The 20,090-nt window shown below is 37.7% G+C and overlaps 1 protein-coding gene across 8 annotated transcripts in view; it reads left to right on the top strand.

Annotated features, from left to right (window-relative positions):
• The window catches only part of UBN2 (ubinuclein 2), a 76,785-nt gene that overhangs the window by 10,626 nt on the left and 46,069 nt on the right, over nucleotides 1-20,090 (top strand). For 7 of the 8 annotated variants that reach the window (XR_016394275.1, XR_016394274.1, XM_089917337.1 and 4 more), the window contains exon 3: nucleotides 15,084-15,185. The exons of the other annotated variant lie outside the window; for it this stretch is intronic. Coding sequence is in view for 5 of the 7 variants with exons in the window: in XM_089917337.1 (XP_089773463.1) it covers nucleotides 15,084-15,185 (102 nt within the window). In the remaining 2 variants the exon portion in view is untranslated. The remainder of the gene's footprint in view (nucleotides 1-15,083; nucleotides 15,186-20,090) is intronic. 8 annotated transcript variants of the gene reach the window in all.

The following is a 20,090-nucleotide window of genomic DNA, read 5'->3' as shown; positions in this document are numbered from 1 at the left end:
GAGAATTGCTTTTATTCTGTACCTGTCATAAATTCTTTTTATGTAAACATCTGTGTGGTTTTAACCTCTTTTAATTGATGACTCCACTGATTTTGATCTTTTAGTTCAGGCATTCTGTTCCAAGTGGCCTTTATTTTTCGTCCTCCAGTCACTTTTTACATATTCTTAACTATTGTGGTCTTCTTAAAGACTACAACAGATTATTTGGAGCCCTTTAAGAAAATCATCAGCCAGGACTTCCGTGGTGGCGCAGTGGTTAGGAATCCACCTGCCAATGCAGGGGACATGGGTTCGAGCCCTGATCTGGGAAGATCCCACATGCTGTGGAGCAACTAAGCCCGCGTGCCACAACTACTGTAGCCCACGTGCCTAGAGTCCGTGCTCCACAACAAGAGAAGCCACTGCAATGAGAAACCCGTGCACCACAATGAAGAGTAGCCCCTGCTCGCCACAACTAGAGAAAGCCTGTGCGCAGCAGTGAAGACCCAACGCAGCCAAAAAAAAGAAAATCATCAGCCAGAAGTCACCTGGGAGAAGATACCTTGTCCAATCCTAGGCTCTCACAAAAGATCACTGTTAAGCAACAAATGAAGATATTTACTGACCTATTGTTTACTGTCCTTTAGTTACTTTAGTGCCTGAAATTCAGGAGTAGCAAATTCAGATGTCCCCAGTTTCCCCTGATTAATCAGTGAAGCAAGCCAGATGGACAATAAAGGTGGGGGATTGTTTCAAACGGGACAGCGCGTGCTCTGTCTAAAGGGGACATTGCTACTCAGTTCCAGCCTGTGTTACTTTGTAGGAATTTGGGCTTAGAGTTGCCAGATCTTTCCATTTCTCAAAAGAAGGCTGAAATCTGGATTTTACTCTGTTATCTCTTTCTTTTTTTTTTTTTTAATAAATGTATTTGTTTATTTTTGGCTGCATTGGGTCTTTGTTGCTGCACGCGGGCTTTCTCTAGTTGCGGCGAGCGGGGGCTACTCTTCGTTGCGTGGGCTTCTCTTGTTGCGGAGCATGGGCTCTAGGCTCACGGGCTTCAGTAGTTGTGGCTCATGGACTCTAGAGCACAGGCTCAGTAGTTGTGGCACGCGGGCTTAGTTGCTCTGTGGCATGTGGGATCTTCCCAGACCAGGGCTCGAACCCGTGTCCCCTGCATTGGCAGGTGGATGCTTAACCACTGCATCACCAGGGAAATCTGATTATATCTTACTTTTAAATGTGGCCTTCTAACTAAAACACCTACTGGGCCAAACAAAATGTCCATCTGTGGGTCGGATTCGGCTCTCAAGCTTTTGTTTGAGACCTTTGTGTACTTGCTTCACTATTTTTTTCCTAATATATTTAACTCATCAGTCCATCTACTTTTACATTCTGTCCTTTCTCTTCTGTGAGCAGAGTGGTTGGTGGTACATGTGGGGGCGTGTACCATTTCCATTGTGGAGGAGCATGCGTTTGTAGGAAGTTTCAGAGAATGGAGCAAGTTAAACTCAATTGGGGGTTTCCAGATATGGAGAAAAATGGGATGCAACTTGATCTCAGAAAATTGACAAATGTAATAACAGGTCCAGTGACCAAGGAGGTGGAAAGTATAAAATAAATCTTACATGCATAGTTTTCAAAAAAAAAAAAATAGGATGCATTGAGATGTGGCTGCGTCCAAGAGTGATGTTAGTGATAAATTCTGTGTTTTGCTGGAAGGCCTGAGAGGCAAGTTTATGGGCTTTTTGTGGTCTTTAGTATATCTAGCTGTTGCTTGTGCTGGAGAGGAGTTGAGTGAGGCGGAGCAAGCGGCCACCTGAGGGAGAAGGGAAGGCTACTTGTGGAGTATAGGATGTGCCTTATCCTGCAGCATTTGCTTGTGGAAGAGGATTGAGACAGCTTTGGTGATAGCAGAGATTATGGAGAGTATAGAACCCTGTATTGAATGGTTGGTTTGTGTTTTTCCCCCATTCTGTCCTATTTTTATTGTCTATGTCATATTTCCTGTTATGTTACTCTTCAGGTAATGTGACACTGTGTATTCAGCACCAATTGCTAAATGTTCTTTTGGGAACAGAGCAGTATTAAGTATTCAGCACTTACTTTTACCTAGAGTATATTAAGTTGGTTGTTGTACATAAATCTTAATAAATAGCTAAGTCCGAGTTTTGACATTTGACATTTGTCTTGTTGGTTACTGTAGGAAGGAAGGAGGATACAGTTTAAAGAGGCCCCCGTGACTTTCCTCATTCCCAGTTTTAAGGCTCCAAATGTGGAGACTATCCTACTTTCCAGTTCAGTTTTTAGATGGTTTCTAGGTTGTGTATGTTTTTCCGAGGCCATGTATACTGTAGATCAGGGAATGAGGTTTGGTTTGATGGGTGTAGACTTGTTCTCTAAGCCTTCTAGGGCATAGGATAACCTATGGTGGTTGGCAGATTTCTTTTAGTGATTTTTCTCACTGTGTTACCCCAGCCATCTTGAAAGATCATGCTATCCTAGAATTGGATATAAATTCCATAATCTAAAAGAAAGTGCTTAACACAATACCTGATACATCGCAGTTAATACTCTTTGAATCTGAATGACTCTCTAAACAGGAAGACATGTACTTCTGCCAGGCATTTATCAGCATGTGTAAAATCACATTATGACTTTAAAATCTGCTTAGTATACCACATAGACTTTGAATACCACCTTTGATAGTACCCCCTTTGATTTAATTCTTTGTGATTTTGGACTCTCAGAGCCCTAAGTAGCTTCATATTTATTTTAAAAGGGAGGATAGGGACTTCCCTGGTGGCACAGTGGTTAAGAATGCAGGGGACACGGGTTTGATCCCCGGTCCGGGAAGATCCCACATGCTGTGGAGCAGCTAAGCCCGTGCGCCACAACTACTGAGCCTCTGCTCAAGAGCCTGCGAGCCACAACTACTAAGCCCGTGTGCCGCAGTTACTGAAGCCCATGTGCCTAGAGGCCGTGCTCTGCAACAAGAGAAACCACCGCAATGAGAAGTCCACACACCACAACGATGAGTACCCCCACTCGCCGCAACTAGAGAAAGCCCACACGCAGCATCGAAGACCCAACCCAGCCAAAAAAATAATAATAATAAATAAATAAAAGGGAGGTTAAGGGTAGATTTGATGAGTTAAAAGTCATTTTGAGCAGTTTTACAAATAAGGCATTTGATGAAATAAACACTGTTTTTAATCAAAAACAAAGTATATTTATAAAAAGTCTTGATTTTCTTTTGGTATGGCTCTTAAAACTGATTTTTTCCAGTTATTTTTTAAAGGATGGCAATATCTTGGAATAACTGTGTAATTTCCAATGAAATTGGCTTCTTCATGATATATACTACTCAACTGAGTGGAAAGGAAAAATATTTTTATACTTAAAATAATTATGAATTGTTTGAAAAGTGTCCTCAAATATGAGACTGATATAAGTGGATGTTAGAAAGCATTTATGCACCCTATCTGGGAATTTTAAGAATTCTATCTGTTATTCATATTATTAGATGATCATCCACAGTTGCTGAGGCAGTAGAGCGTCCTTGGGAACTTCCTGGGCTGGTTTTCCTCTCTTTGTTTGATCAACTTGGTAGGGCTTTGGGTAAAGCACTTTGGGCCAACTTGTAAATACCACCACAAAATAAATTCTACTTACAAAGCACAAATACCAGTGTATTTAGGTTCTGTTGGCCAGTAATAGTGTAGTCCTACAAATACAATAAAAATGTGAAATAGTAACCTTTCAAAGCAGTCTGAGGGGTGTGATTTTTTAAAGGGCGAGGGAGACTTCTCCACTCAAATAATTGTTTCTTTAGTGCAGTTATCAATTGTAATTGCTTGCCATGACATGCCCTTTTAAGTCCTTGGCCTCTTTGAGCTAAATAAATTCTCTTCATCTTCCTTCAGTCCCTTAGGAACAGTTGAGAATCAGCAGTTTTAGGGTATTTGGGAGGAAGGTTTTGTATCCATAAGTGGTGATTATAGAAATCTGTGTATAGTATTTCTGTGCTGTTAAGTCAGCTCTTGACTGTCTTTCCACTGACTTAAATCTCTACCCTTTTCTATTGGTAGGTTAAGAAAATTAGTAAAGGTAGAAGATAAGGTTGTGACAGGGCTGGAACAAATAGGAAGCTTTATGACCAGCAGATATTTTCTTCTCAGTTATCAGACTAGAGTCTTAGCAGTGTCATGAGTCTTCTGTCTTCCACAGGTGATCAATGAAAGCTTGTTATTATTTAGGTTTCTTATTACCTGAAGGCAATAGGGGGTCCCGTACTAAGAACACTTGTTGTTTGTTTTCCATTTTAGTGTTACAGTGTAATCGGACTTCATTGGCTTGAAACACTGATTATCAGGTTAAAGCAGGTACTAATGACTCAGTAAGCTAGTTTTTTTCTGAGTCATAGTGTGTGAACTAGTGCCCTAGGGGAGTAGATTTAAAGGGGTTTCTTCATTTTAGATGTAGCAAAATTCAAGGGTTTTTTAAATTTGGAAAATAAAATTTGTATTTCTATAAGATGCATTTATTGTGTAAACTGTAACATCAACAACTGGAGGAGGCCAGAGAATTTATCAAGTCAGACTTTGATGCTACTGCAGAGTGTATTTTTGCCACAGATGCTGAAAAAGACAGCAACTCAACATAGGCCCAGTAGGGGAGACATGATAATATAGTCCTTTGCCAATCTGTCTTGAGTTCCTTTAGGTGAATTTTAATATTTGTGGATTTAAAAAAAAAAAAGGAGTTCCCTGGTTGCCTCGTGGTTAGGATTCCTGGCTTTCACTGCTGTGGTCCTGGGTTCAGTCCCTGCTTGGGGAACTGAGATCCTGTAAGCCGCATGGTGTGGCCAAAAAAAAAAAAAAAATTTTTTTTTTTTGTGGGTTAACTGGTTTGTGCCTTTTTGGCAACTGTCAAAAATTTGGCTCCACTTTATATCATTTGCGTATCACTGGATTTCAGCATAATTAGGGGACTAGAGAATTGTAAGCTGGAGAATAGAAAAAGGAAGGTAGGGCAGAGGGCAGGCCGGGGACTTGGAGTTTTCCCAGTAAGGCCAGAAGGTGAAGAAAAGTAAACCGAGGCCAGAAAAACTGTGCTCTGTTGGCCTCTGTGTTGCAGGAGGGAACTGGGATGTGCCAACAGTAATGCTTTGGCAGCAAGCCAGTAATTGGTAGAGCAAAGACAATGTAACCCTGGCTAGTGGAGAGGGATTTAAGAAAGAACCACCATGGGCATGGGTGTGTCGCATATAGTTTATCCAAAACTCTCCCTGCAGTGGGCCTGGGAAGCAGAACCGTATAAGGAGTCAAACAGTAAATGATGTTGAACATTTGATGGTCCAGACCTAAGAAAATAAAATTCCTTGAATGGGTAGTACGTGCACTTAATAAAAATTTGAAAGATACAAAAGATAAAATAATGAAAAGTAAATCTACCTCCTACCCCTGACTCCCAGCTAATCAGCTCCCTTCTCAGAAATAATCACTGAGTTTCTTGCCCAAGAGATCTATGTATATGTAAGCATTTACATATTTCAAAGATTTTTTTCACTATAAAAGAATATATAAATACAGATAAACAAAGAGAGGAAAATAAAAATCAGCTAATCATCTCTAAGCCCACTTCCAGGCATAACCACTGTTAATAGTTTGATGTGTACCCTTTTAGGGCTTTTAAAAATGCATATGAGCTTATGTATGTCCTCTCTTGCACTTTTTTTAATCATTTTAGTATTACATGAACACATTCCAGTTATTAAAAACAAATTCAAATATACATATTAAGCCAAAGTCTTCCTTCACCACTGCCTCCAGTTTTATCCCTTCCACACTGGTAATGGTCATGGTTATCTACACGTTACAATTCTTTGAGCATTATATATATAATATATAGCTGTAGATGTATATTGTTGTGTTTTTCTTAAATGAGATCCTACTATTTGTATGATAGTTGAAAAAGCAGTATCTTGTTATGTTAGTGTTGTCTCCATGATTACCAGTTAGGTTGAACACTTTCAGACGCTTAGTGAACATCAGTATTACCTTTTCTGTGAATAGCCTGAACTATACGTAACATCTGGTGAACTGCTTTTGTTGCCCTCTATATTATTAAATATTCTTCTACCACACTGTTTTAAAATGGCTGTTAATATTGCATAGATTTGTCATAGTATATATAATTTATACCTTTATCATTGTTATGATGCTTTAGTTGATACGATGCTTGGGAAAGCTCATACTTCTAAGATCCTATTTTGAGAGCCATTTTAGTCAGATTAATACTGTTATAGTTAAGTAAAAGCATTAGCCATTTTGGTTACTGTCATTGACAAGAGTCACATTTACTTATTTAACCATTTTATTGCATATATTAGATATGGACTCAGAACTATTAATAACTGCTATCTTTTCCTGTGGTTAACTACTGGTAGCCTTGCCTAGACTTAAATGTTCCTGAATCTGTCTACTTACGCATAAGTTACTTGGACTTCTGCATATGTCTTGTTGGGCCCATTAAAACAGAACCTATTTGTTTTTCTCGTTTTCCCTACGTAAATCTTTTTTAGGCAGCTAGTTGTGCCTAGACAAAAAATACGTTAGGAGAGCAGAAAAAGATCATTGTGATTTTGAGTAGAAAACATCCAGGAGAAAAGGTTTAAAACTTGGGCTGAGGGACGTTCTTGGTGGCGCAGTGGTTAAGAATCTGCCTGCCAATGCAGGGGACACGGGTTCGAGCCCTGGTCTGCGAAGATCCCACAAGCCACAGAGCAACTAAGCCCGTGCGCCACAACTACTGAGCCTGCGCTCTAGAGCCTGTGAGCCACAACTACTGAGCCCGTGTGCCACAACTGCTGAAGCCTACCCGCCTAGAACCCATGCTCCCCAACAAGAGAAGCCACTGCAATGAGAAGCCCGCGCACCGCATTGAACAGTAGCCCCCGTATGCCGCAACTAGAGAAAGCCCGTGTGCAGCAACGAAGACCCAACGTAGCCATAAATAAACAAACAAACAAATAAATTAATTAAATTTATTTCAAAAAAAACCCCCAAAACTTGGGCTGAGCAGTAAAGGGTGGGAGAATTCAGAGAGGAATAAGAGATTATTCCCAATAAGGGGGAAGCATGAGGAAAGATAAGCAAGTGTGTTTGGGAGGAGAGTGGTTCTATAAACTGAATGGATTGAAGTGTTCAAGTCAGAAAATCCTAAGAAAAAAGTTGGAAGGGTGGTTTGAGCCAACATTTAGAAGGTATTTAATTACTGCCTTTTTAAGGGTTTTGGATATATTTTGTAATAGGTAGGATGCTTCTGAAGCATTTTGAGCAAGGGAATCAGAGAAATATTAGATGATATTAGGCAGGATGAATTGAGAATCAATATGAGGAAGGAGAAGCTAATTAAGGCATTCATTACATTTAAGTGAAAAACAATGGCCAGGATTATAAGCAACAGCAGTTAGAATGGAGAGGAAGCTGTCGATGTGAATAATCATATGAACAAAGGTTTGTGGGGAGAGAGAGTTGAAGTAGAAATAATAAGGGTTTTTAAAAATCATCATTATTGAAGTATAAATAAATACAGTTCATTCAAGTATATAATTTGGTATATTTTGGTAAATATACATAGTCCTGTACCCACTACCACAATTATGATATAGAAAAATTTCATCACCCCAGAAAGTTCCCTTTTATCTCTCTACAGATAATCCTCTCCCCTTCAGCCCTGGCTCCTGGCAACCTCTGATCTACTTCCTGTTTCTGTAGATTTTTGGTTTTTGTTTTTTCTTTTTCTAGAGTTTCCTATAAATGGAATCTTATAGTCTTTTGTACATGGCTTCTTTCACTTATTATAATGCTTTTGAAGTGCATCCATGTTTTGCATGTTATCAGTGGTTCCTTCCTTTTTATTGCTGCATAGCGTATGGATGTACCACAGTCTGTGTATCCACTTACTGGGTGATGGGCACTGGATGGTTTCCAGTTTGTGGGTGCTAAGAGTAAAGCTGCTCTAACATTGGAACACAAGTGTGTGTGTGAACATATGTCTTCATTTCTCTTGAGGAAATATTAAGAGAGGGATTGTTAGGTCATATGATAAGTGTGTGTTTAACTTTATAAGAAACTGCCAAATTGTTTTCCAGAGTGGGTGTATCATTTTGCAGCAGCATGTAGGAGAGTTTGAATGGTTCCACATCCTTGTTAATGCTTGCTGTCATCAACCTTTGTAATTTTAGTTAATAATGAAGTTTTAAGGCAGAAAAATAGAGTTAATAAAATGGAAATGTCAAGTGGGGGAAGCTAATTTGGAGATGATTGACAGCAGGAACACTGGTTTGAGTTTTGGTATTGAGTTTTATGTGTCTCCGAGTGGAAAAATGACCTCAGAAGTTCTATCACTTCTCCTACAGGACTTTTAATAGAATGATACTTTGGAGTCAGATGGTCATGAGTTTGAAAATTGGCTCTGTTACTTTCTCTATGAGCTTAGACAAGTTATTTGTTTTTTCCAAGGTTTAGTTTTTCCCATTTGTTAAATGGGAAATAATATATGGTTGTACTTAGAATAGGTGCTAATGCAAAGTTAGCGCTCAGTGGATGGTGGCTGTCATCATCATTATCATGATTGGTAATTAAATATATGTTTTATGCCCCTGCTAACTTGTGACTTTCTTGCAAATCTCTGCATTTTTTTCTTTCCTAACTCATCTCCCCAACTGTGTTCATTCCCTACCACAATGGCCAGAGTGATTTTGTTAAAGCACTAATCTTACCAGGTTACTTACCAGTTCCAACACTTTCTGTGGCTTCCACAAGTGATTACTTCCACTCATCCTTGTCTGGGCATAAATATCTCAGGAAAGCCTTGATTAGGTCTTCTGTTAAAAAATCCAGTACCACCTATAATTCCCTTTTTACCATTTATTACTACTATAATTATTTAATCTTTCCCTTCTCCACAATACTATGAATATAAAATCCATGAAGGCTGGCACTTGGTAGGTGCTCAGTTCATCTGTTGAGTAGATTATCTTCTTTTAACTTCCTTTAGGGCAGAGACTTCATATTTAAATCTAAGTTCCTTCTGACATCTAACACAGCGTTCCGCAACCTTTCTGGCACCAGGGACTGCTGTTTCCATGGACACACGGGGGTGGGGTTGGTTCAGGTGGTAACGTGAGCAATGGGGAGCAGCAGATGAAATTTCACTTGCTCACCCACTGCTCATCTCCTTCTGTGTGGCCCGGTTCCTAACAGGCCGCTGCCTGTTACCGGTCCGTGGCCTGGAGGTTGGGGACCCCTGATTTAACATATTGCTTTCCTTTTTTTTTTTTTTTTTTTTTGCTGTACGCGGGCCTCTCACTGTTGTGGCCTCTCCCGTTGCGGAGCACAGGCTCCGGACGCGCAGGCTCAGCGGCCATGGCTCACGGGCCTAGCCGCTCCGCGGCATGTGGGATCTTCCCGGACTGGGGCACGAACCCGCATCCCCTGCATTGGCAGGCGGACTCTCAACCACTGCGCCACCAGGGAAGCCCTCCTTTTTTTTTAAATTAATTTTTATTGGAGTATAGTTGATTTACAATGTTATGTTAGTTTCTGCTGTATAGCAAAGTGAATCAGTTATACATATATTCACTATTTTAATAAATTTATTTATTTATTTATTTATGGCTGCATTGGATCTTTGTTGTCACTCTTTTAGATTCTGTTCCCATATAGGTCATTACAGAGTATTGAGTAGAGTTCCCTGTATTATACAGCAGGTTCTTATTAGTTATCTATTTTATACATAATAGTTTGTATATGTCAATCCCAGTCTCCCAATTTATCCCTCCCCTCTACTTTTCCCCCTTGATAACCATAAGTTTGTTTCTACATCTGTGACTCTATTTCTGTTCTGTAAATAGGTTCATTTGTACCACTTCTTAGATTCCAAATATAAGCGAGATCATATGATATTTGTCTTTCTCTGTCTAACTTACTTCACTCAGCATGACACTCTCTAGGTACACCCATGTTACTGCAAATGGCATTATTTTGTTCTTTTTTATGGCTGAGTAATATTCCATTGTATATATGTACCACATCTTCTTTATCCATTCCTCTGTCAGTGGACATTTAGGTTGCTTCCATGTCCTGGCTATTGTAAATAGTGCTGCAGTGAACATTGGGGTGCATGTATCTTTTCAGATTATGGTTTTCTCCGTAGATATGCCCAGGAGTGGGATTGCTGGATCATATTGTAGCTCTATTTTTAGTTTTTTAAGGAACCTCCATACTGTTCTCCATGGTGGCTCTACCAATTTACATTCCCACCAACAGTGTAGGAGGGTTACCTTTTCTCCACAGCCTCTCCAGCATTTATTGTTTGTAGATTTTTTGATGATGGCCATTCTGACTGGTGTGAAGTGATGCCTCATTGTAGTTTTGATTTGCATTTCTCTGATAATTAGTGATGTTGAGCATCTTTTCATGTGCGTCTTGACCATCTGTATGTCTTCTTTGGAGAAATATTTAGATCTTCTGCCAATTTTTTGATTGGGTTGTTTGGTTTTTTTGATATTGAGCTGCATGAGCTGTCTGTATATTTTGGAGATTAATCCTTCATCAGTTGCTTCATTTGCAAATATTTTCTCCCATTCTGAGGGTTGTCGTTTCATCTTGTTTGTGGTTTCCTTTGCTGTGCAAAAGCTTTTAAGTTTAGTTAGGTCCCATTTGTTTATTTTTGTTTTTATTTTCATTACTCTAGGAGGTGGATCAAAAAGTTTTTGCTGAGATTTATGTCAGAGAGTGTTCTGCCTATGTTTTCATCTGAGAGTTTTATAGTATCCAGTCTTACGTTTGGGTCTTTAATCCATTTTGAGGTTTTTTTTGTGTATTGTGTTAGAAAATGTTCTAATTTCATTCTTTTACATGTAGCTGTCCAGTTTTCTCAGTACCACTTATTGAAAAGACTGTCTTTTCTCCATTCTGTATTCTTGCCTCCTTTGTCATAGGTGCATGGGTTTATCTCTGGACTTTCTATCCTGTTCCATTGATCTTTATTTCTGTTTTTGTGCCAGTACCATACTGCTTTTACAACTGCAGCTTTGTAGTACAGTCTGCAGTCAGGGAGCCTGATTCCTCCAGCTCCATTTTTCTCAAGATTGCTTTGGCTTTTTGGAGCCTTTTGTGCTTCCATACAAATTGTAAAATTTTTTGTTCTAATTTGATAAGGATTGTGTTGAATCTGTAGATTACACATATTGCTTTTTACAGCATACATTTTTTAAAAAAATTTATTTGGCTGGGTGTTAGTTGTGGCATGCAGGATCTTTTAGTTGCAGCATGCGGGCTCTTAGTTGTGGCATGAGGGATCTAATTCCCTGACCAGGTATCAAACCCAGGCCCCCTGCATTGGGAGCATGGAGACTTAACCACCGGACCACCATGGAAGTCCCTATAGCATACATTTTTTTTTTTTTTTTTTTTTTTTGCGGTACGCAGGCCTCTCACTGTTGTGGCCTCTCCTGTTGTGGAGCACAGGCTCCGGACGCACAAGCTCAGCGGCCATGGCTCACGGGCCCAGCTGCTCTGCAGCATGTGGGATCTTCCTGGACGAGGGCACGAACCCGTGTCCCCTGCATCTGCAGGCGGACTCTCAACCACTGCGCCGCCAGGGAAGCCCTATAGCATACATTTTTAACAGATACTTTTGAATCTAAGTAATAGTTCAAAATAAGCTATGTAACTTAGTAGAATTATTGAGTCAAATATGATGAAGAGTTTTAAAACTTATTTTAGTATATTTCCATTTTGGCATTAATACTTCATAGAAATTTTAGAAAACATAGTAGAGACAAAAGAAGAAAATGTAAGTGTATGGCAGAATTTCTTGGCAGATGCTTTCAGATCGCTTTCCAAGAGTTTTATTGGTATACTCTTATCAGCAGTGTTTGAGCAGTCCTGTTTCTTCTCCATCTTGCCAGAATTTTAAAAGTTTATAATTTGATAGATGAAATTGGTGTCTTACTTTAATTCCATTTATTTATTAATTGCTCTCCATTGAGCTGTATTGTTGCCTTTTTCATATTAAATTCATTCTTGTATTCCTGTCATATCTATTTTAACTCCTATAACTTTAAATATATTTAATATGTGACAGGGCTAGTCCTCCTCATTAGTTTTTGTCTGTGGATTTTTATATTATTAGAACTCTCTCTCTCTTTTTTGGGTGAAACTTTCCCTCGTGTGTTTAACTGCTTGTGTGTTACTTTTTCTTGGTAGAATAACTTCTAACATACAAATATCTTTTTCCTTTACTTACTTCTTATTCTCACTGTAATTCTGTAACCTAGTGTAAGAGTTCCAGCTTGCAGACCTAGCATATGGAAAAAATAAGGACACTTTATTTATGTGTTGCATTTAAGCATATACATGCATTTTGTGTGTGTGCACATGTGTGTATGTGTGTGTAGGTATGTTTAAGTTGCCAGTTGGTGTCTCTTGAGAAGAATTGTTCTTATTCTGAGATTATGCCTTCAGTGGTCTTATTTAGCAAAATAAAAGGGTTGCCACCCTGTGTTGGTCTCCAAAATTGTTTTTGGAACTTGTAAAATCTAAAAACATGAGAGCCATTACTTTATCTCACACCGAAATGACCCTCTTGGTGGTGATGGTATAATAGAAGTTTTGGTCATTGAAAAACATAAACTGGAGTCATAGTTATGGGGATTAGGTTTTTTAACATCAGTATGCAATACAAACATAGCATTTAGTCAGAATTACCTTTACAAATTAATTAGAAAGTAAATGGTACCATGTTGGAGACTTTTCTCAGTAAGTCCATCATATTTGTTTTTTTCACGTAAACACTGGAAAAGATCATTTCTTTACGTGGAAATAAGATGAAACAATTTGCTTTCATTTAAGAGCCATGTTGCACAAAACTCAGCCATCTTTCACCAATTAGAACCAGTGACACTGCATTGAGAGACATGCACTATGGGAATTGAAACCAAAGGAGAGTCATGTCTTGCAGATTTCACCAGTTTTTGCAAACAGTCATTTTTTATTTTCTTGTATGTCTATGTGTATAAATAAATCTAGAACATTAAAAAAATAATTTTAAGATTAGTTTGGATTTACAGAAAATTTGCAAAGAAAATACAAAGAGTTTCCATATAGTTCTCATCCACTTTCCCCTGTAACATCTTATATTTGTAGAGTAGATTTGTTACAACTAACAAACCAATATTGGTTCATTACTATTAATTAACGCTGCATTTTATTCAAATTTTACTATTTTTCCGCTAATGTCCTTTTTTAGTCCCCGGATCCCAACCAGGATACCAGATGACATTTAGTTATTATGTCTCTTTAGGCTTATCTAGACTATGCCAGTTTTTCAGATTTTTGTTTTTGATAATCTTGACAGCTTTGAGGAATACTGGTCAGTTATTTGTAGAATGTCCCTCAGTTTAGTTTGGTGTTTTTCTTGTTGTTTAGCTTGTCATGATGTTTATCTCGTGGTTAGCCTACAACTGAGGTTATAGGCTTTTGAGAGGAAGACCACAAAGGTAAAGTGCCATTTGTGTCTCCTCATGTCAAGGGTGATGCTGTCAACATGACGTTATCACTGTTGATGTCGACCTTGATCACCTGGCTGAGTAATGTTAGGTTTTTCACTGTAAAGTTACTTTGTCTCCTCCTTGTCATACTGTACTCTTTGGGAGCAAGTCCCTAGGTACAACTTACATTCAAGGTGTGAGGGGACTTAAATTCAACCTCCTGAGGGGAATTAATCTGCAGAAATCATTTGGAAATTCTTCTAACAGGTTTTTTGTTGTTGTTCTTAGTTTATTTATTTATTTATTTTTAACATCTTTATTGGAGTATAATTGCTTTACAACGTTGTGTTAGTTTCTGCTGTATAACAAAGTGAATCAGCTATATATATACATATATCCCCATATCTCCTCCCTCTTGCGTCTCCCTCCCACCCTTCTTATCCCACCCCTCTAGGTGGTCACAAAGCACCGAGCTGATCTCCCTGTGCTATGCGGCTGCTTCCCACTAGCTATTTTACATTTGATAGTGTATATATGCCCATGCCACTCTCTCACTTCATCCCAGCTTACCCTTCCCCTTCCCCTTCCCCGTGTCCTCAAGTCTGTTCTCTAGGTCTGTGTCTTTATTCCTGTCCTACCCCTAAGTTCTTCAGAACCATTTTTTTTTTAGATTCCGTATATATGTGTTAGCATATGGTGTTTGTTTTTCTCTTTCTGACTTACTCCACCCTGTATGACAGGCTCTAGGTCCATCCACCTCACTACAAATAGTTCAATTTCATTTCTTTTTATGGCTGAGTAATATTCCGTTGTATGTATGTGCCACATCTTCTTTATCCATTCATCTGTCGATGGACACTTAGGTTGCTTCCATGTCCTGGCTATTGTAAATAGAGCTGCAATGAACATTGTGGTACGTGTCTCTTCTTCAGTTATGGTTTTCTCAGGGTATATGCCCAGTAGTGGGATTGCTGGGTCATATGGTAGTTCTATTTGTAGTTTTTTAAGGAACCTCTGTACTGTTCTCCATAGTGGCTGTATCACTTTACATTCCCACCAACAGTGCAAGAGGGTTCCCTTTTCTCCACACCCTCTCCAGCATTTATTGTTTCTAGATTTTTTGAAGATGGCCATTCTGACTGGTGTGAGATGATATCTCATTGTAGTTTTGATTTGCATTTCTCTAATGATTAATGATGTTGAGCATTCTTTCATGTGTTTGTTGGCAATCTGTATATCTTCTTTGGAGAAATGTCTATTTAGGTCTTATGCCCGTTTTTGGATTGGGTTGTTTGTTTTTTTTGATATTGAGCTGCATGAGCTGCTTGAATATTTTGGAGATTGATCCTTTGTCAGTTGCTTCATTTGCAAATATTTTCTCCCATTCTGAGGGTTGTCTTTTCATCTTCTTTACGGTTTCCTTTGCCGTGCAAAAGCTTTTAAGTTTCATTAGGTCCGATTTGTTTATTTTCTAACAGGTGTTTTTTAATTTTATGGAAACAGCATGAGTACTGAATCAGTCTAACATATCTGTTCTTCACAGGGTGGGAAGCCCCGTAAACACCGGAAGGATCGGCTACAAGATTTAATCGATATAGGCTTTGGCTATGATGAGACAGATCCATTTATTGATAATTCAGAGGCTGTGAGTAATGTATCTTTAATATAGCAGCAATTCTTTATTTGGATAGTAGAATTCAAGGAAAAACTAAATGTTTCAGCAAGTGTTTTTACTAACTAATCCCCTTTCAGTATACATCTAAATTGTTTCCAGTTTTATGTGATTACAAATAGTTGAGCATCTGTATACATTTCTCTTTGTGTACTTGAGTATGTATGTAAGATAATTATAGAGTATAAATACATGTGTAGGGTAAATTTCTAGCAGTGGGATTTATTGATCAAAGGGTATTTACATCTTGAATTTTTATTGATATTCCCAAACTTGAGCAGGTATATTTTTGAAATGACTTCCAGATAAGAACCACGTAATCTTGAAGACTGGAGCTATTGGGTTGAAGTTAATCTGGCAGATGTCTTTAAAATGTACTTAATATTTTTATTGCTGCCAAACCTTACTACAGTGGCGGTAATTGAATGCCAGGCCTTATCACTGTCTGTTTTGATCAAGCCCTACAGCTTTTGCATTGGAATCCTCTTTCTCTTATAAAAGGAAGAGGAATTCAGGAGAGCATTTCAGGACTACAGCAGTCCGTTGATCACACAGCAAATAAATAAAGGCATGTCTTGTTAGGTGGGTCGGTAAGGTATATGTTCTTACATTCTTCTCAGTGTAGTAGAGTAATCTAATCCCTGGATTATATCCTCTGCAGTGTTCAGTGATTACTTAGGATATACAGAAAGTGACCCTAAGGCCGCTGTTATACTACCTACAAATTAGTACCTCTCTTTCCTGTTACTACAGTGCTTGGTTGTGTAGATGATGACAAGGCATATAGTGGTAAGAGAGTGATAGGAAGGACTTCCAGCATAAGGTGTACAAGATACCCTGTCATACTCCTGTGTTATTTTGGTGTCCTGATATAAACTGGTTTACAAGCCTAGTCTGTAGAAATAAAATGTTGACAGTGCCTTTGGAGTAGAGAGGATTTCCTGTTACCAAAAATGTTTGTCAGCCTTTTTGTAGGTTAGGGCATGGAATGTTTTCAACAGTATTGACCTTGATTTGGCATTCAAGTCAAAAGTCCTAGATTCTAGACCTCACTTGGTTTCTAATTCACTGTGGACCAGGAGCAAGTCTTTTATTTTAGCATCACCCAGTTTTCTCTGTTATGAGTGGCTTGCCCAGCAGAATTTGTACTCTGAGACTCAAGATAATGACATGCTGAAAAGCATAATGCAAGTATAAAGCATTGGTACTGGTGTTAACATTATATGTAAAGTAGATTTTTGAATTCTAAGTAACCCAAGAGGGAACTCAACCATATATAAATGGACATTCCATGTACTCAGGTTTACATAAATAGAATTTTTAAAAAATTAATAAACTTGGGACTTCCTGGTGATCCAGTGGTTAAGACTCTGCACTCCCAATGCAGGGTGCCTGTATTCAATCCCTGGTCAAGGAACTAGGGATCCTGCATGCTGAACTAAAAAAAAGAAAAGATCCCACATGCCGCAGCTAAGACTCCGTGCAGCCAAATAAATAAATAAATAAATATTTTTTTTAAAATTAGTAAAGTTAATTTTTTTAGAGCAGTTTTAGGTTCACAGCAAAATTGAATGGAAGGTGCAGAAATTTCCCATATACTACCTGCCCTCACAACACAGCTTCCATTATCAGCGTTCCCCCACCAGAGTGGTATACTAGTTACAGTCCAAGAACCTACATTGACGCATCATCACCCAAAGTGCATAGTTTACCTTAGGATTTACTCTTGGTGTTGTACATTCTATGGGTTTTAACAAATGTGTAATGACATGTGCCCACCATTATACTGTCATACAGCATAGTTTCACAGCCCTAAAAAAGTATGTGCTCTGCCTATTCATCCCTCCCTAACACCTGCAGCCACTAATCTTTTTATTGTCTCCATAGTTTTGCCCTTTGCAGAATGTCATATAGTTGGAATCATATAGTATGTAACCTTTCATAAATAGCATTTTTAATATTTTCCTTTGTAGCATTCCAAATATTTGAATAAAGTGTTTTTCAAACAGATTTTTATGACCCATAATTGGACCTGTGTATCAGTTTAGAGACTGTGGCCAGCATTTTTAAAGAGAATAAAATAGAATAGAATAGGAGCTATTAACAGTAAACCACTGGTACATTATGTGATTTTTATTATGTGTGTGTGTTTGTACCATGCACTGGCTTTTGATGTGTAGTATATTTTCCACTTGGGTTGTGGTGAAGAAAATTTGAAAGCCACTGCTCTAATAAATAAGGATAAATTTTATAGGTATAAGTTGTATAAGTTATACAATTACTGACATTTATAGGACAAGTTAGGTCCCTGTTTTATACGAGGAAATTGAACTAAAGCACAGGTTGTTTATTGACTTGCAAAATAACTTTGTATCATTGTCCTTAATAGATTATTTGGTTCTCATTATAATTCAATAATTCAGACATAAAACACTTAGGAGCCAACCAAATAATTCTCTGTTTTTTAAAATGATTGTATTGCCAGTTGGCCTTTTTTTTTTTTTTTTTTTTGCTGTGCCACGTGCCTTGTGGCCCTGTGGGATCTTAGTTCCCTGACCAGGGATTGAACCTGGGCCCTCAGCAGTGAAAGTGTGGAGTCCTAACCACTGGACCTCCAGGGAGTTCCCACCAGTAGGCTTTCACTTTTCATATATTATTCGATAGAGAGTGATAATAATCTGGTTCTAATTAACTTTCAGAATTGTATACTACTTACTACTATAATATCTGAAAATAAATGCTTTTGAATATTATTTTTAGTCTAACACTTATGCTGCCAAATTTTTAAAAGACCGAAAGAAAATGTTTTTGTTATTGAGAAATAATAATAATACCAGACATGAGTAATGCTTTTATTTAGGTTATCTCTTTTAAATTTCACTAGAACTTTGTGAAATAAGTAATATTGTTCCTGTTTTACAACCCTGAAGTATTGATGTTAAGTGATTTATTCTTGGTCACAATAGCTAGTTGTTGGCAAAGGATCTAGTAAATCTGATTCTCAAGTTCAGTGATCCATTGCCTCTTAATACATTGTACTTAAAAAGCTGAATTATACAGAAGTAGAAATATAATGTACATGTGAAACTTATGTAAGGTTATAAACCAATATTACCTCAATAAAAACAAACAAACAAAAAAACCCAGAATATTTCCTGTACCTTACAAAAAAAATGCTTGGCACATTTATAATTCACAGTGCAGTGAAGGCTGTGTATTAATCCTTGCTCTGTCACTTATTGATTGTGTCACTTTAGTGTGGTTGCCAGATTTAGCAAATAAAACTACAGTCTACCCAGTTAAATTTGAAAAAAAAACAAAAACAAAAAGGCTAAATCAAATATGCATAAAGAGTTTGTTCTGAAAAGTGTTCTGATAGGGAAAGCTCAGCAGAATACTGCAGAAGAAGACAGACATTGAACACATCCACATTGCCTGGTAACCTAGTGATGAGTGTGTTTTCCACATGAGATGCTGTTTGGTATAGTGGATGGGCTGGGAAACAGTCAGTGACTCTGCCATAAACTAATAAAAGTACTCTGGCAAGGTTCTTAACCTCTCTGAATTTGGTTTTCACTTATAAAATGGGAATATTTATTTTCCTTGCCTCAAAAGGGTATCAGGAAGATCAAGTGAAATAATTTATATGAAGAAGCATTGAAAATTATAAAGCAGTATACAGGTATATGTAAGCAAAAAGTACAGGTGTATTTATCTTATCAAAATGACACATTTTCAAAATAATTACTACAGAGCCTTTTCACTTTTAATCCTTTACTCCTCACATCACTCCTTTACTTGCAGATAGTACTGGGCCCTTTCTGAAGGTCTTGCCTGTAGGTCTTTGTACAGTAGTAGCCCCTCAAGTGGAGCGACAAGAAAGGAGTACATTCCTTTTTTCTTTTTCTAACTTCATTCCTTTTTGATTCAATATGATTAAATGTACATTCTTTCTTTTTCCATTTTCCATGTAATTTAAAATGATACAGGTTAAAATCACAACTTTTGTACTTAGCCTTAATATTTTTAGAATAATTAATATGTTCTGTATATTTTTTGCCCATGGCAAAGAATTTTCCTTACAAATATGACTTTCTTAAAGACTAATTATGTAATATGAAGAAAACCCTTAAATAGAGTTCTGGGGAACCCGGTAGCAGGTATCTTGCTTTTGTTAGATAAGTAGTTCCTTTTTTTCTCTTCTGCCATGAACATCTTCGTTTAGTTAAGACTGGCCTTCCATTTAATGATTGTTTTTTCTTCATCTTCATCAGGTGAGATAATGATAAACCTTAAAATCTAGGCTTAGAGTACATTCAGACTGATTTAGACAATTTGAGTCTCTTTTTCGAAGCCAAGTGCCTCGCTCATTATGGGCCCTCGGTGTATGCTTACCGAACAGGGCAGTTGTTTTTCTACTTCCCTTTAAAACATATATATATGCTATTTTTCTTTTATATGTTTAAAAAATATTCCCTACTTAAAAGCTTAGAGCTAAGGCAGAAGAAATAACCTTTTATTTTTTATAATCTCTTTATGAATAAAATTATATACCAATATGGTAAGAAATGAAGTTAATTTGCTTCCTGGACATTCAGTCATCTGTTTTAACTTGTTTCAATTTCTCATCAGAATCATTTGTCATTAAGAATAGCAGTGATCCTTCAATTTTTCTCGGCAGATGATATATTTAGAATCTGCTTCAGTATTCCAGAAGTTCATTTCTTAAATATTGAATGATCAGAGCTCATTTCTATTCCAGATAGTAACTTTTTCTTTATTTATTCACAAACATCCTCATTGCAGTTAGTTTTGCAGTTAAGATTTAAGGAAGATTCTGACATGGTGATTGAATTTCTTTGACATATTTATAGAATT

This window comes from Delphinapterus leucas, chromosome 9 (assembly GCF_059928025.1).
Source record: "Delphinapterus leucas isolate spDelLeu-1000000601 "Yukka" chromosome 9, BTC_Dleu_Yukka2, whole genome shotgun sequence".
NCBI lineage: Eukaryota > Metazoa > Chordata > Mammalia > Artiodactyla > Monodontidae > Delphinapterus > Delphinapterus leucas.
Note: the sequence above shows the minus strand (reverse complement) of the source record. Positions and strands in the feature narration are given on the sequence as shown.